The sequence below is a fragment of the Geospiza fortis genome, unplaced genomic scaffold (assembly GCF_000277835.1).
Source record: "Geospiza fortis unplaced genomic scaffold, GeoFor_1.0 scaffold66, whole genome shotgun sequence".
Classification (NCBI taxonomy): domain Eukaryota; kingdom Metazoa; phylum Chordata; class Aves; order Passeriformes; family Thraupidae; genus Geospiza; species Geospiza fortis.
Window position 1 is genome coordinate 4,167,620 of NW_005054312.1, and position 11,757 is coordinate 4,179,376.

Sequence of the window (11,757 nt, forward strand, 5' to 3'; positions counted from 1 at the left end):
ATAAAGTCACTTGTTGTTAGTGTGGTGGGCTTCCTTCCGCCTTCCTCCCCTATGCGGCTCTCTGCTGAGCTGTGGCTGCTTTGATTTTTCTGCATCTGGGTTTAATGTGACCACGAGAATCTTCTGAGAGTTTCTGGTGTGCATAAAGGCAGTATCCATGTGAGGTTCACCCCAAGCTTTCCACAGTGCTTTCTCCCACCAGCAGTGAATGAAGACAGAAAGAAAAAATCAATTTCATGCTAAATTGGTTGTTAGTCAGGCCAGTAAGGGCATTTCTGCTTCTAACATGTTGTGTGTAATGAACTAAGTGCTACTGAGGAGTCCATAGTGCCCACTGAGATGTCACGACCTGGCACTGGTGGGGTACAGTGGCTGGGCTGTTGTTTGTAAGATGTCTAACCTGCTGTGCACGAGCTGTATAATCAGTGGTAGATTTACTTTTCATATGCATCTGGGAAAACTAAGCTCTCAGAGGTTTAATGACCCAGTCTTCATTTTTATGGAAGGAGCAGCAGTACTGCCAAACCTATAATCTAATAGTTTGGCTTTCAGGTTTCCTATTCTGCACGCTGTGCTGTAGTTCTGTTCCTAAAAACAGCTGGTTTCACTTTCAAGTGCCTCATTGCAGGAGAGGGGGATACTTGTGGCTCCTCCTCATTCTGAGGGATGCTGTGGAACGGTGCTCCACAGACGTGTCCCCGTGCACCACCTGTTCCCCCTCTAGTGCGTTGCTAGAAGTTTCTTTCAAGTTGTTTCACCACCAACTTGTGAATTAGCAGAGCTTGTGCTAGCTCTGGCAGCAGCTATTTAGAAGTTTTCCTCTTCTAAATCTGTCCTCCTAGCTCCTGTTTGCCCAACATGGGGAATTTTGCATCTGACATTTTTAGCAGTAACCTGTTGCTATAGAAACTGCTAAGGTGTCAGAGGGAGATTTTTGCCAAGTTGGGATGGGCTATCAAGTAGCTGAAGTATGTGTTTTGTTGGGAGGCCTTCTCCATCGTGTTTTTGCTAAGCAACTCCCCGAGCCTGTCTGCATGTCTGGGCTTATTTAATGTCTAAGAAGCTGTGAGGGAGCAATAAACCCAGAGCTCTAATTGTGTGTGAATGAACAGGAAATGTTGGCAAATTATTTAGGGGAGATGTGAGAAGGTGTTCCCAAGCTGCAGTGATAGGTCCAAGTGGTGTGTAGGTGGTAGTCCAGGGCTGAGAGGTCACAGGTGGTATCAGTCTTTGGGGCCGTAAATGGTTGACCTAGAAGCAGGAGTTGAGACTCTAGATGACATCTCCCAGGAAGGAGTCTGGGACAAGCTGCTCCTCTCACCCTTGAGACCAAAATACAGGTGAATGCCAACATACATGGTTGGTCTGGTAGTCTGAATTCTCTTTACTAACCAGTCAAGAGATCGTGCAGGGGGACCCAAAGTAAGTCCACACAAATCAACCCATGTCTCTTATTTGTGTGTGTATATAATATATATTTATATACATACCTTCCTGTACAAATACATATATTTATATGTGTATATATATGTACATTTATATTTGCTTTATTAATATATAACATATTGTTTATAAATTACATGTATTTATATAAATAGTAAACTTTTATTATTTTATCCGGGATGCAGATGTAACCATGCATATGGGAAATGCTCTATAACAGGGTTGTCAACAACTCAGCTGTTGACTGATAGTCGCTTGGGCCATTTCATATCAGACCTGATCTACAGAACTTCTGTGTCATGGAAGGAAGCTGTATTGCTTGTGCAATGAGAGCTCTGAGTCCTATGAGTGCCTATGTGCCTGGGACTCAGGAAATATCCTGGCTAGACCAAAAGGCAGTCTTCCTGATTAATGCAAATTTATTCGTCTGCCCTTTTTCCTCCCTATTGTGTTTGCCTAGACTGCACATCTGGTCATATCACGACAGACTATGGAGATGAGAAACTCTTTGTTTTCTACACAAATGGAATAAAATAATCTGATGCTGTTGGGGTGTCCTGCAGGAGTTGTTGTCAGGTTGGGGTTGCAAATTGGTCCATGAAACTGGTTGGGAATCTGCTTTTGCGGTTCTGGAGCGGAACAGACTCATTTCATCTTCCATTTCATGGTTGTAGACATGTTGAGAGTGTTTAAATCGCAGTGGTTGCATTGTGCTGAGTAAGTTCCAGGATTGCAGATAGAGAACTAATGTTGCTGGAGGTGTAGATTATTGTCTTTGGGGAGGGAATTCATCGAAAATGGCTTTGCAATCACTATTTCAGTGACAGTATACAGATGGATGTTGTGCCTGTATGTGGCTCAGGGAACTTAATGTCCCAAATTGTAGTTTCTTAACAATTTTCTTTTGTGTTCTGGAAAAGGATGGAGGTGCAGGGAATTGTCAAGAATAAAGAGCATTGGCTTCCCGCAGCATTTATGAAAGTCTTGTCAGGTGCTTGGGGGCACAGTAGAAAGAAAATTTGGGGAGGTCTCAGGTTGTCAGGAAAAGAAGTGCCAAGAGGCTCCGTGTTACTGTGAAGGTTCAGCATCCAGCGGTGTTGTGGATTAGCACCTTGTGTATGGACTCCTCACTGCTCCTCCCAGGGTCTTTCCATAGAGTTCCTTTGAGCCTCTGCTATACCTCAGGTGCAAGGCAGAGGAGATGAAATGCAGTTGCATCACAGTTTCTGTAAAACTGACTTGTATTACCCTGTTTAGTTGAAGGGCTTTCCTAGCTTTTTAAGCTGCTCTTTTTCAGTAGGGAGAGTTGATTTTACTTGGGTGGGTTGGGGTTTTTTTGTGTGTGTTTCTGTGTGTGTGCATATGGGTTTTATTTTTCCTTCTAATGTTTCCCTGTAGAAATCGTCTGCAGGACAGATGGCCTCTTAAGCTTCTGGGGCTGCCTCTCACAAACACCTGTCTAAGGCAGCTGGGAATCAAAGAAGAATTCTCCTCTTTCAATGCCTTTAAAGAAAAACAGTACCTGATCCTAATATGTCCTACTTCCCCATCTCTCTCTCCATCCTCCCAGCTTCCTGGGAAACTTAACTGCTTGGTTGTCGCCATCTGTTGAGACAGCAGGGGGCTGGGTGGGGAAATGGCAGCCAGAGCCTTTGGGGAGAGCAAGGGCAGCTTTGAGGTGATGGATTGCTGTGGCTGGCTGGGCTGAGAGCCTCAGTGGCAGAGAGGAGGATGATGCAGGGGGGTGGACTTCATGTAAGTAACACAGATGAGAGCTGCTGAAGCAGCTGTTGTACTGTTGTGCTTGTACCTTGCGTCTTTGTATTTGCAGCCAAAACGCACCTCAGCAGCCAGGGATGGGCTGCTTGAGAAGGCAGGGTAGTGTGGCCAGGCTTGCACGTGGGGTGTGAGTGCATGTGTGTGGTAGCTGAAGGGTGAAGCCTGTTTGTCCCCTGTGGCAGCAGCCCCCTGAGCCCCTGCAGAGGGGCCACGGTGGGGCCAGGTGTCCAGCTGGGCACCCGTGGAGAGCCCCAGCACATGCAGCATGTCACAGGCTGCCCTGCCAGCTGCTGTGAGAGGCAGACAAGCATTTCTCCCCTGAGGTGCTGCCCAGGCTTGCACGGAGGGGTCAGCGAGCTGCTGCAGGTGGTGCTTGGCAGGCCAGCAGGAGCGAGGTTGCTGTGTTTAATTATAGCTCCCATCCGAGAAACTAGTAGAGCAACAGGGTTTTTTTTATCCTGTTCTGGGGGAACTGAGCACTTTACAGGTTTTGATTGCTGTATAACACATCCTGCGACACAAACTTTCCTGCGCTCTCTGCAAAAGGAAATTTGAAACCTATGGGCAATAAAATCCCGGAGATGGGCCGTACCTCCCAGATGCTGTGGGATATAGCCAATAGTGGCTCTTTTTGGGGCAGAATGTTTGTACAGCCACGGGGAGCTTGGGGGCAGGAGCTGCTGCACCCAGGGGCTGCAGAGGAACAGTGTGCAGGAGGGTGCAGGGGCTGAGCCTGCTTGGGCTAAAGCAACCCTGAAGCAGACGGAGGAGAGGATGCATGGAAAAGGCTGAGCCCCTTTGGATGTCCTTTTTTGCAAGAAGTGGTGACTGAGTAAGCAACACAAGGTAACTGTTTCCTCCCCAGCAGGCTGCAGAGGACTCCTTGTCCCCTGTTGAGGGGTGATGCTGACCATATCCATTACATTTGAGGTTGCCAGAGCTGCTGTAGGCACTGGGTGCCACTGCCTTGCAATGGAGGCTTTGTGGTCATGGGCAGCTCTGCACCTCTCACAAACAGCTTTGGAGAGCCCATCCAATGGTGTCTGGCCATGAGATGTGCTCAGCCTGAAGGGTGAGCTTTAGATGTACCTGAGGCCCTTGGTGCATTGCAGATGGTTTGGGAGATGGTTGGGACACACCATTAAAGATGTCCTTTGACCTAAGGATCTTACTTTGCATTTTCATAATTTAGGGGCGGGCAATCTACTGCCCAGACTTGTAGGTATTCTCTAGGGATGACGCAGTCTCCCTGTGCCTTTCAGAGTTCCCTAAGGAAGCAGCTCCCTGTGCCTTTTAGAGTTGTTTAAGGGGCTGTGGCAGGGCTGGCGATGAGCCTCTGTCAAGACATGCTTCCTGCTGGTACTGCAAAGAGCCTTCTGTGCTGAAAGGGCTGGTGTTTATGTGGGAACAGAGTCCTGTGCACCTGGCTTGTTGCAGGTGAGAAATCTGAAGTCTCCCTGTTGCTTAGGGGTACAGACTGTGCCAGACAGAGCGGGAGCAACTGCCGCATTCTGCCGCTGTGGTGGCTGAGTGCTAATTGTTTTTACTGCCTGAGCATCAGGTTATTTTTGGCTTGATCAAGTTTAATTCCCAGCCGGCTGGTGGTAGAGAGGTTCTAATAGTCCAAATCTCCCTGCTTGATAGAAATCTAGGCAGGGAGCTGGTTTGGTCACTGTGGGCTTGGGATGTGCAGTTGCAGAAATACAGGATGAAAATAGCTATATTTTGGTAGTTACATGGGACATGGGGAGTTCTGGCTCAGGGTCTGCTGCACCATGGGCTTCCAGGGGAAACTCTTGCTAGGCCAGTTAGATAGGATGCACAAAGATGTTTTGTGACTCTCAGGTATGTTTTTGGGTTAGACACAGAGAATTTACCTCATGCCTCAGGATTTCAGAGTCCTGAAGTGTCTGAGGTTGTTTATGAACACATTTTAAGAACATAAAAGTGAGCAAACTAAACCTTCATGTGTGGTGGGAAAAAAGGAGTCTTGGGTCCCATGGGATTAGGAAACAGTGCAATGTTTGCAAGGACCAAGGTACTTGGTAGGTCTGTGGATCCTGTCCTTAGTCCACCTGTGTTTCCACTGCCTCTCCTCTTTACTGTGCGCATGTATTTGAGCCCAGGCTTTCTCAACAGCTCTGTGGCTGATGAGCTACGGGGTCCAGAGCAGCTGCTGTGGACCTGGCACTGTCCTCAGCAGCAAAGAGACAGAACTGACACAGCCTGGAGGAACACCAGAAGGGCTGGACAAATCCATTACAGCTGCTGGGCCCTTGCAAGAGAAATGCTGTGGGCATCAGCCCAGTTATGAGGGCCAGTACAGCACAGTGGCCATGGTGGATGCCCCTCTCATATGTACATATCCTTGTGCTGCTGCAGTGCTGGGGAACTCACCTGGGCTCTGCCAGATTGCTCCCAGAGAACTCCAGTGTTGGAAAGGGACACTGCCTCTGCTTCCTACTTAGTATTGGTTCTCAGCCTGTGGTCTGTAGAAGATGGCAAGGCAAGTGTAGGCATGGCAAGTGCCCTGTTAGGCTTGACATCCACATCCAGTGCAGACATCCACTGCACCTTCTTGGATAATTCTTAGGCATAACAAATCAAAGCAGACTCAAGATGTTGAGTTGTCTTGGACGTACTGACTTGGGAACTCTAAAACAGGAGAGCAAGAATCCTCTCCCTGGCCTGAATGTGATAGAGCTGAACAAACTGTGTCCAGCTAATATGTATAAACATTTTGTCGTCCCAGCTTGGCTCTAGTTTCATACTCTCTTCGTCTGCCTGCAGATTGGAAGTGCCGTCAAACCCTTGGAGTGAGAAGTTCCGTAGTGCCACCTCTTTAATTCAAGCACCACTGCTTTGTCCGGTAAAAGGCTGCACTGTGGATGACAGTGCCATCCAGCTTAGCAGTAGGCAGCATCCCTGCTCCCAGGGCCCTGGGGAGCTCTGTCCTCTCAGGCAGGCAGCTTCCACCCACGAGCAGTCAGGCTCTGGCTGGCAGGAGCTGTAGGCAGTGAGCTCCGGGTGCTGCCAGAGCAGGGTCTGGCTCCGCACAGTGCGGTGGGTGCACAGCTCTGGCTGCTGCAGCGCCGTGGCGTGTGCAGTTGAGTCTCCTCTCTCCCACGCTGCGGAGCTCGCCTTTTCAGACGCTGGGAGGGAAGCGGAGACGTTGTGGGAAGAGCTGTGGAGGTGGGAGAGATTGAGCTATCGTTGGTGTGGCACCAGTGGGGTTTCTTTGCACCACTAAGCAGTAGCTATCAAAACTGAATGCAGTATGCTAAACAGCTGAGCAAGAGAGCTGACACTGAAAGAAGCTTGCAAAGAAAAGGGATCTAGGAAGAAGAAACCCTCTTTCAGCTGCACATAGGCACTGCCCATCACAGAGAGCTGTGGCAGGGAGTAGGAATTGCCTGTTTATGGTGGCTGATCTGCACAGTGCCTGGGATGCTTGAAAAAAGGATTAAGGAGGAGAGACTCACAGGAGAAAGAGGAGGTGGAGGTTTCCCTTTGCAAACTTACAGGCTAATAGAAATGATCCTCTAAACTGCCAGTGTGTCAGGATACATTAATGTAAGTATAATGTTTTCAAATCCTCAGCATCTTCTCTCTGAATGTCACTGAATTAGCACTAATTGCATTCATTAGCTCGTTAGCCATTAATATTCAGCATCCGTTAGGCTGGCTCTGTCTCTGGACCAGGGGGTAATGAGATGTGGGACTGGCTATGGACCGTGCCTTAGCTGTGCTGTAGGAGTGTGGCTTTATGCACCAGATTGTTTTATTGGCATTTGTCTCTGGCCTGTGTTGTCCCAGCTCTTGGCCAGTGGCTTACCACAAATTAGTGGAAACTCTTAATGGGAGAGCAGTGTTAATGATGATGTGGATAAATTTCCACCAACTCCTGCCCTGAAAGCAACTGGCGAGACAAATGATGAAGGCAAATTTTGATCTTTTGGCCTTGAGCCAGTTGCTAAACTGCCTCTATAATCACAAAGCTATTCAGTGCAGTCTTCACTGGTGAGTCATGGAGTCCCACCTTTCTTTGCTTCTTGCTCTCAGGAGAAATTATCTATTACTTTTTCTTTCTTCCTCCCTCTCCTCCCTCTCCTCCCTCTCCTCCCTCTCCTCTTCCCTTCCTCTGGCATTTCTGACCATGAGGCCAGAGCAGGAGGTGCAGCCATCAAGCTTCCCGTAGCAAGAAACAAGGAAAGATCCAGCAGTACCAGGATGGCATGGCCAGCACACTCAGCACCCCAAGTCCTGTCACGACCAGAAAGCCTCAGGTCTCTTATCCCTGAGGAGAGCCAGTAGGATGCTCCTGCTCAGGCCCTCTGCCAGACTTTTCTCCTAACTTCAGAGATGTGGGATGGCCTCAGAGTGAGAGAGAGGAGCATTCACCACAAGACTGTTGCTTCATGATTGGAATGGATGGCTTTGATCAGAAAATGCTGGACTAGAAATACCACAGCAACATGTCTTCTCTGGATTCAGCACTTCTGGTGGGAAACCACCCAGCATCCAACCTTGTTAGTCTGGGTCAGCCAGGAGCAGAAAAATGTGCAAAAACTGTAGCTAGTTAAAGAGGTTGAGCTTTTCTTTTAGACACATCGCTCTGTCTTTGGCCTGGATTTTGTGTGCAGATTATCTAGATTTGAATACACACAATTTATTGTGACAATTTAGGTTGGCAAACCCCAGGCATGATAAATTTTTCAAACTTTTCTACTGTCAGCTACCATTTGTGCTTCCTGCCTTGTGCTCAAAGGTAGGCCTGAGTATACAGCTTCTACCTTCCTGCTGTGGTGGTGTTTTCCACTGTTCCAATTCTGAAATATTTCTAAATCCTGACTGCTGCGTCTGGCTTTGTGCTGCCTTTCCAGGAACCTGGGCTTAGTTATTCAGTGGAATAAGAGCAAAACCCCATGACCAAACAAGCCCTGCTACAATCCAAAAGAAGTATCTCCAAAGCACTGGGTAGCTCAACTGGCTCACTGAAAAGCATTTTGCCTGGTTCTGCTGAAAGGATCTTATTAAACCCTTGGTCATGGGGCTCACCTTTTGCACTATCCCAGCAAGACCTCTTAACTTTGCCTTAAAGAAAGAGTGATGTTGGGCACTTGCAGACTGGACTGGCTGTTCTTGTCTGAACAACCACAGGGAAGGGTTTTCCTTTGAGAGGGAAATCCCTTGCAAAGCACTGGCACAACATTTGCATGCACAGTGCCAAAATAATTGTACCTCATTTTATTACTCTCCAAAGACTCATGAAATATTTAGACATCAGCATGAATTGTCTCCTCCTGGGGCAGCTCTGGGAAGGCTCAGCTGGGGCATGAGCCCTACACTTGCTTGGGCTGGATTAGCTGTGCTTGGTGCCTGGGGGAAATTTCTGTGGGTCTCTGGAAGGGCCAAGTGGCAAATGGAAAAATGTTTTTGTGTTCAGCTGAGCCAAAATAAAATGATGACAAACTGGCAGAAATGGCTTTCTGAACTGAGGTTTGCAGGGTTTTATGTTTGTGGGATGAGACAGTGATTTCATGGGACTCAATACCCTGTAGCTTTACACACATGTCAGGGCAGAAGCTATCTTTTTCAAGTCTCGTTGCCTGTATTTACTTATCCCAGATAGTATTTGTAGTTTCTAATTTCCATCATTTCCCTGAAAGCAAAGTGAGTGTCTTCAGGGAAAATCATGTCCCTGGCTTCTTCTGCTCAGGGGCTGATAATGTTGTTCTGGCACAGCCTGGGGGCTGCAGCATGTGAGTGGGGGGACGCACAAATAAATAACTGATACTTGTTTGGGGTTTGACCTGAAATGGCAGCTGAAGAATGTGATGTATTAAGAATGTGATGATTGAATGGGAAAAGAAAAAAGGCCAAGCATTACTTAATGATTTTAATTCCCCTAATCTGAGACACACTTAATTCCCCTAATCTTAAAAACAGCAAAGAGGTACTATTGGGCATTGCCTCATGCTGGGATAGACAAGATTATGGTTTGTAGGTCAAAAGCATTTCTAACTAAACGTGCATGCTAAAGCCACTCTGCTCTGAGTTTTTTCTTTCCCCTCCCATGGCAGATCCGGGAGACAGCAGGATCATTCTGAGATGAGCCACCTGTAACTGGGGCCGGCCTCGTTGCCCGGGCTCCCTGCCCCGCAAGGATGAGGAGCCATCTGCTGGCCTAACAGGAAGACCTTGTGGCGGCGGTTGTTTTATTTTTCCCAGCGGAGCCGCTTCCTGCAGCCTCCCTGTGCCCCTGGCAGCCAAGGGCTGGTGGGGCAGGGCCAGCACCATGGCGGCGAAGCAGCCCCCGCCGCTGATGAAGAAGCACAGCCAGACCGACCTGGTGAGCAGGCTGAAGACACGCAAGATCCTGGGCGTCGGTGGGGAGGATGATGACGGCGAGGTCCATCGCTCTAAGGTGAGGCCAGTAGAGAGGGAAGCCCAAGTGCAGTAATGGTGGAAATGGGACCATCTGCTGGGCAAACCAGGGTTTGCCCATCCATGTGGTTTGGGGTAGTTACAGCCAGGCATTGTGAGCATGTTCATATGAACATGAACAGCTCTGGGCAGTGTGCACATGACAGCAAGACAGATACTGTGACATCCTGAGGGCTCTGCAGGAGCCTGTGCTCCATCAGGATGGGACATGCAGGTGATGTGTGTGAGGAGTCAGTTCCTTTCTTCCACAAGTAAGAGGAAACAGGAGTTAGTGTTGACCTTTTCCCAGCTGCATGCTGCAGGTGGCTGATCCCAGTGAGGGAGCAGTAGAGGCTGCAGCTCCTTATGGAAATCAAGCCGGGCATTGGGACCAACGAGTCACAACTGAATCCTTTGTCCTCCTCTTTCCAGCCCTCTGAGATAAACTCCCACATGGGATTAGAGATATGGTTTTGGGCTGCTGAGTACTGCCTAAAGACTGGGGAAGGATCTGCTTAGCTTGTGCCTTTCATTTGAATTTCAGATTAGCCAAGTATTGGGAAATGAAATCAAGTTTGCAGTCCGGGAACCACTGGGACTGAGGTAAGGTATTGATCACCTTGGAGCTAGGTCATCTGAGGCCCCTTGGCCACAGCATCCCTGCCAGCTCTGGTTTCTAACACCAAATTGGTTTCTAACACCAAATCATTGTTAGTGCCAGCATCACTGCTCCCTGCAGGGGCTTCTTGCAGGCTGTGGAACCAGACCAACTCTGCATTCTTCCCTCCCATTAATGAGCCTGAGGCCCTCAAGGTCTTGTCTCATTGCATGTGCGGAGAACTACAAGGGCTGTGCTCGGCTGAAGGAGCTCCTGTTCTACTGTGTGACAGAGTGGTGTGTCCTGCAGGGACCCTGCTCTGCACCATCCTCTTGGCAGGGTCACTTCTCTCCTTTGCTTGGGTGAGGGGGATTCTGGCTCTGTCTCACCAGCAAGGCTGGTCTGCATGTTGAGGCTGGAGCTAGCAGGATGTGGAAAGCTGAATCCTTCCATGGGAGGTTTCTGGCTATCTTGCTTGTGCATGGGGGAAGGATGAAGGCTGATGAAGGAGCAGGCAGCCAGAAATGCTTTGTGAAGTATGAGTGATGGGGTCATCTCCAAGCTCATGCTGCGTCCTCTGTTTTCCTTCTCATGCAGGGTCTGGCAGCTTGTTTCCGCCATCATGTTTTCCGGGGTCGCTGTCATGGTGAGTGAGGGATGTGATCCAGGCAAGAACCAGCTCCTGACTGCTAAAGGGGTGCCTCAGCATGGCCCTTCAGTCCCTGGCATTTCTGTTCCTCCCCTGCCTCCAGCAGCTCCTACTGCTTTGTCCTGTGAGGCCTTTGCCCTCACTGTGTCTCAGTAATGGGCTTTGCCAACAGTGTCCATGGCAGTTTGTTCCCATTGCGAGTCTGGTTTCATTAGCAGGGCCCATAAACCAAGGAATGGCAGCCTTGGTCACAAAAAACAGCCATGCAGCTGATAGTTGACATGGTGATATTTCTGCGCCTCCTTAATTGCCAGTTTCCTGGCCAGCGGCTCCAATCCCACAAGCGCCTGATGCTGGAGCGCTGCTGCCCAAGAGGACATGTTTTGGTGGCCAGTTCAGGTTGCTGAGTCTCTCTCGCCTCTGCCAGGCCCTCGCTTTCCCTGACCAGCTCTTCGATGCCATCTTTGAGGAGGAATCCGTGAGCAGCAAGACTCCTATCCGGCTCTATGGAGGAGCCCTCCTCAGTGAGTGCCGTACCACTGTACTGGGAATGCTGCTGCCCCACAGAGTAAAGGGACAGGTGGCCAAAACGGCAGCAGGGGACAAAGTCCGTGCCCAGCCGGACACCTGCTGCAGCTGGAGAGCAGAGCATCTGCTGTTAGCAAAGAAATTGCTGAGGGGTATTTTGAAAAGCTTGGCTACCGCTGCTTTTTCCTAGCAGGGATTCAGGCGTGCTGCAGGTAGGGTAAGAAGGGCTGTGCATGCTCCGAATCCCTTGGGAATCACCCCATGTGCCCCAGCAAAGGGGCCTGCAGGGGAGCCCGGGGAGGGGTGCTGGGCCGCGGCTGGGGCTCCGTGGGAG

The 11,757-nt window shown here is 49.3% G+C and overlaps 1 protein-coding gene across 2 annotated transcripts in view; it reads left to right on the forward strand.

The window, feature by feature from the left end:
- Positions 1-11,757, forward strand: part of TP53I11 (tumor protein p53 inducible protein 11) — a 24,382-nt gene that overhangs the window by 7,759 nt on the left and 4,866 nt on the right. For both annotated transcript variants that reach the window (XM_005419475.2, XM_031055750.1), the window contains exons 2-5: positions 9,306-9,649; positions 10,193-10,251; positions 10,844-10,892; positions 11,323-11,419. In XM_005419475.2, coding sequence (XP_005419532.1) covers positions 9,521-9,649; positions 10,193-10,251; positions 10,844-10,892; positions 11,323-11,419 — 334 coding nt within the window. In that variant the 5' untranslated portion in view covers positions 9,306-9,520. The remainder of the gene's footprint in view (positions 1-9,305; positions 9,650-10,192; positions 10,252-10,843; positions 10,893-11,322; positions 11,420-11,757) is intronic.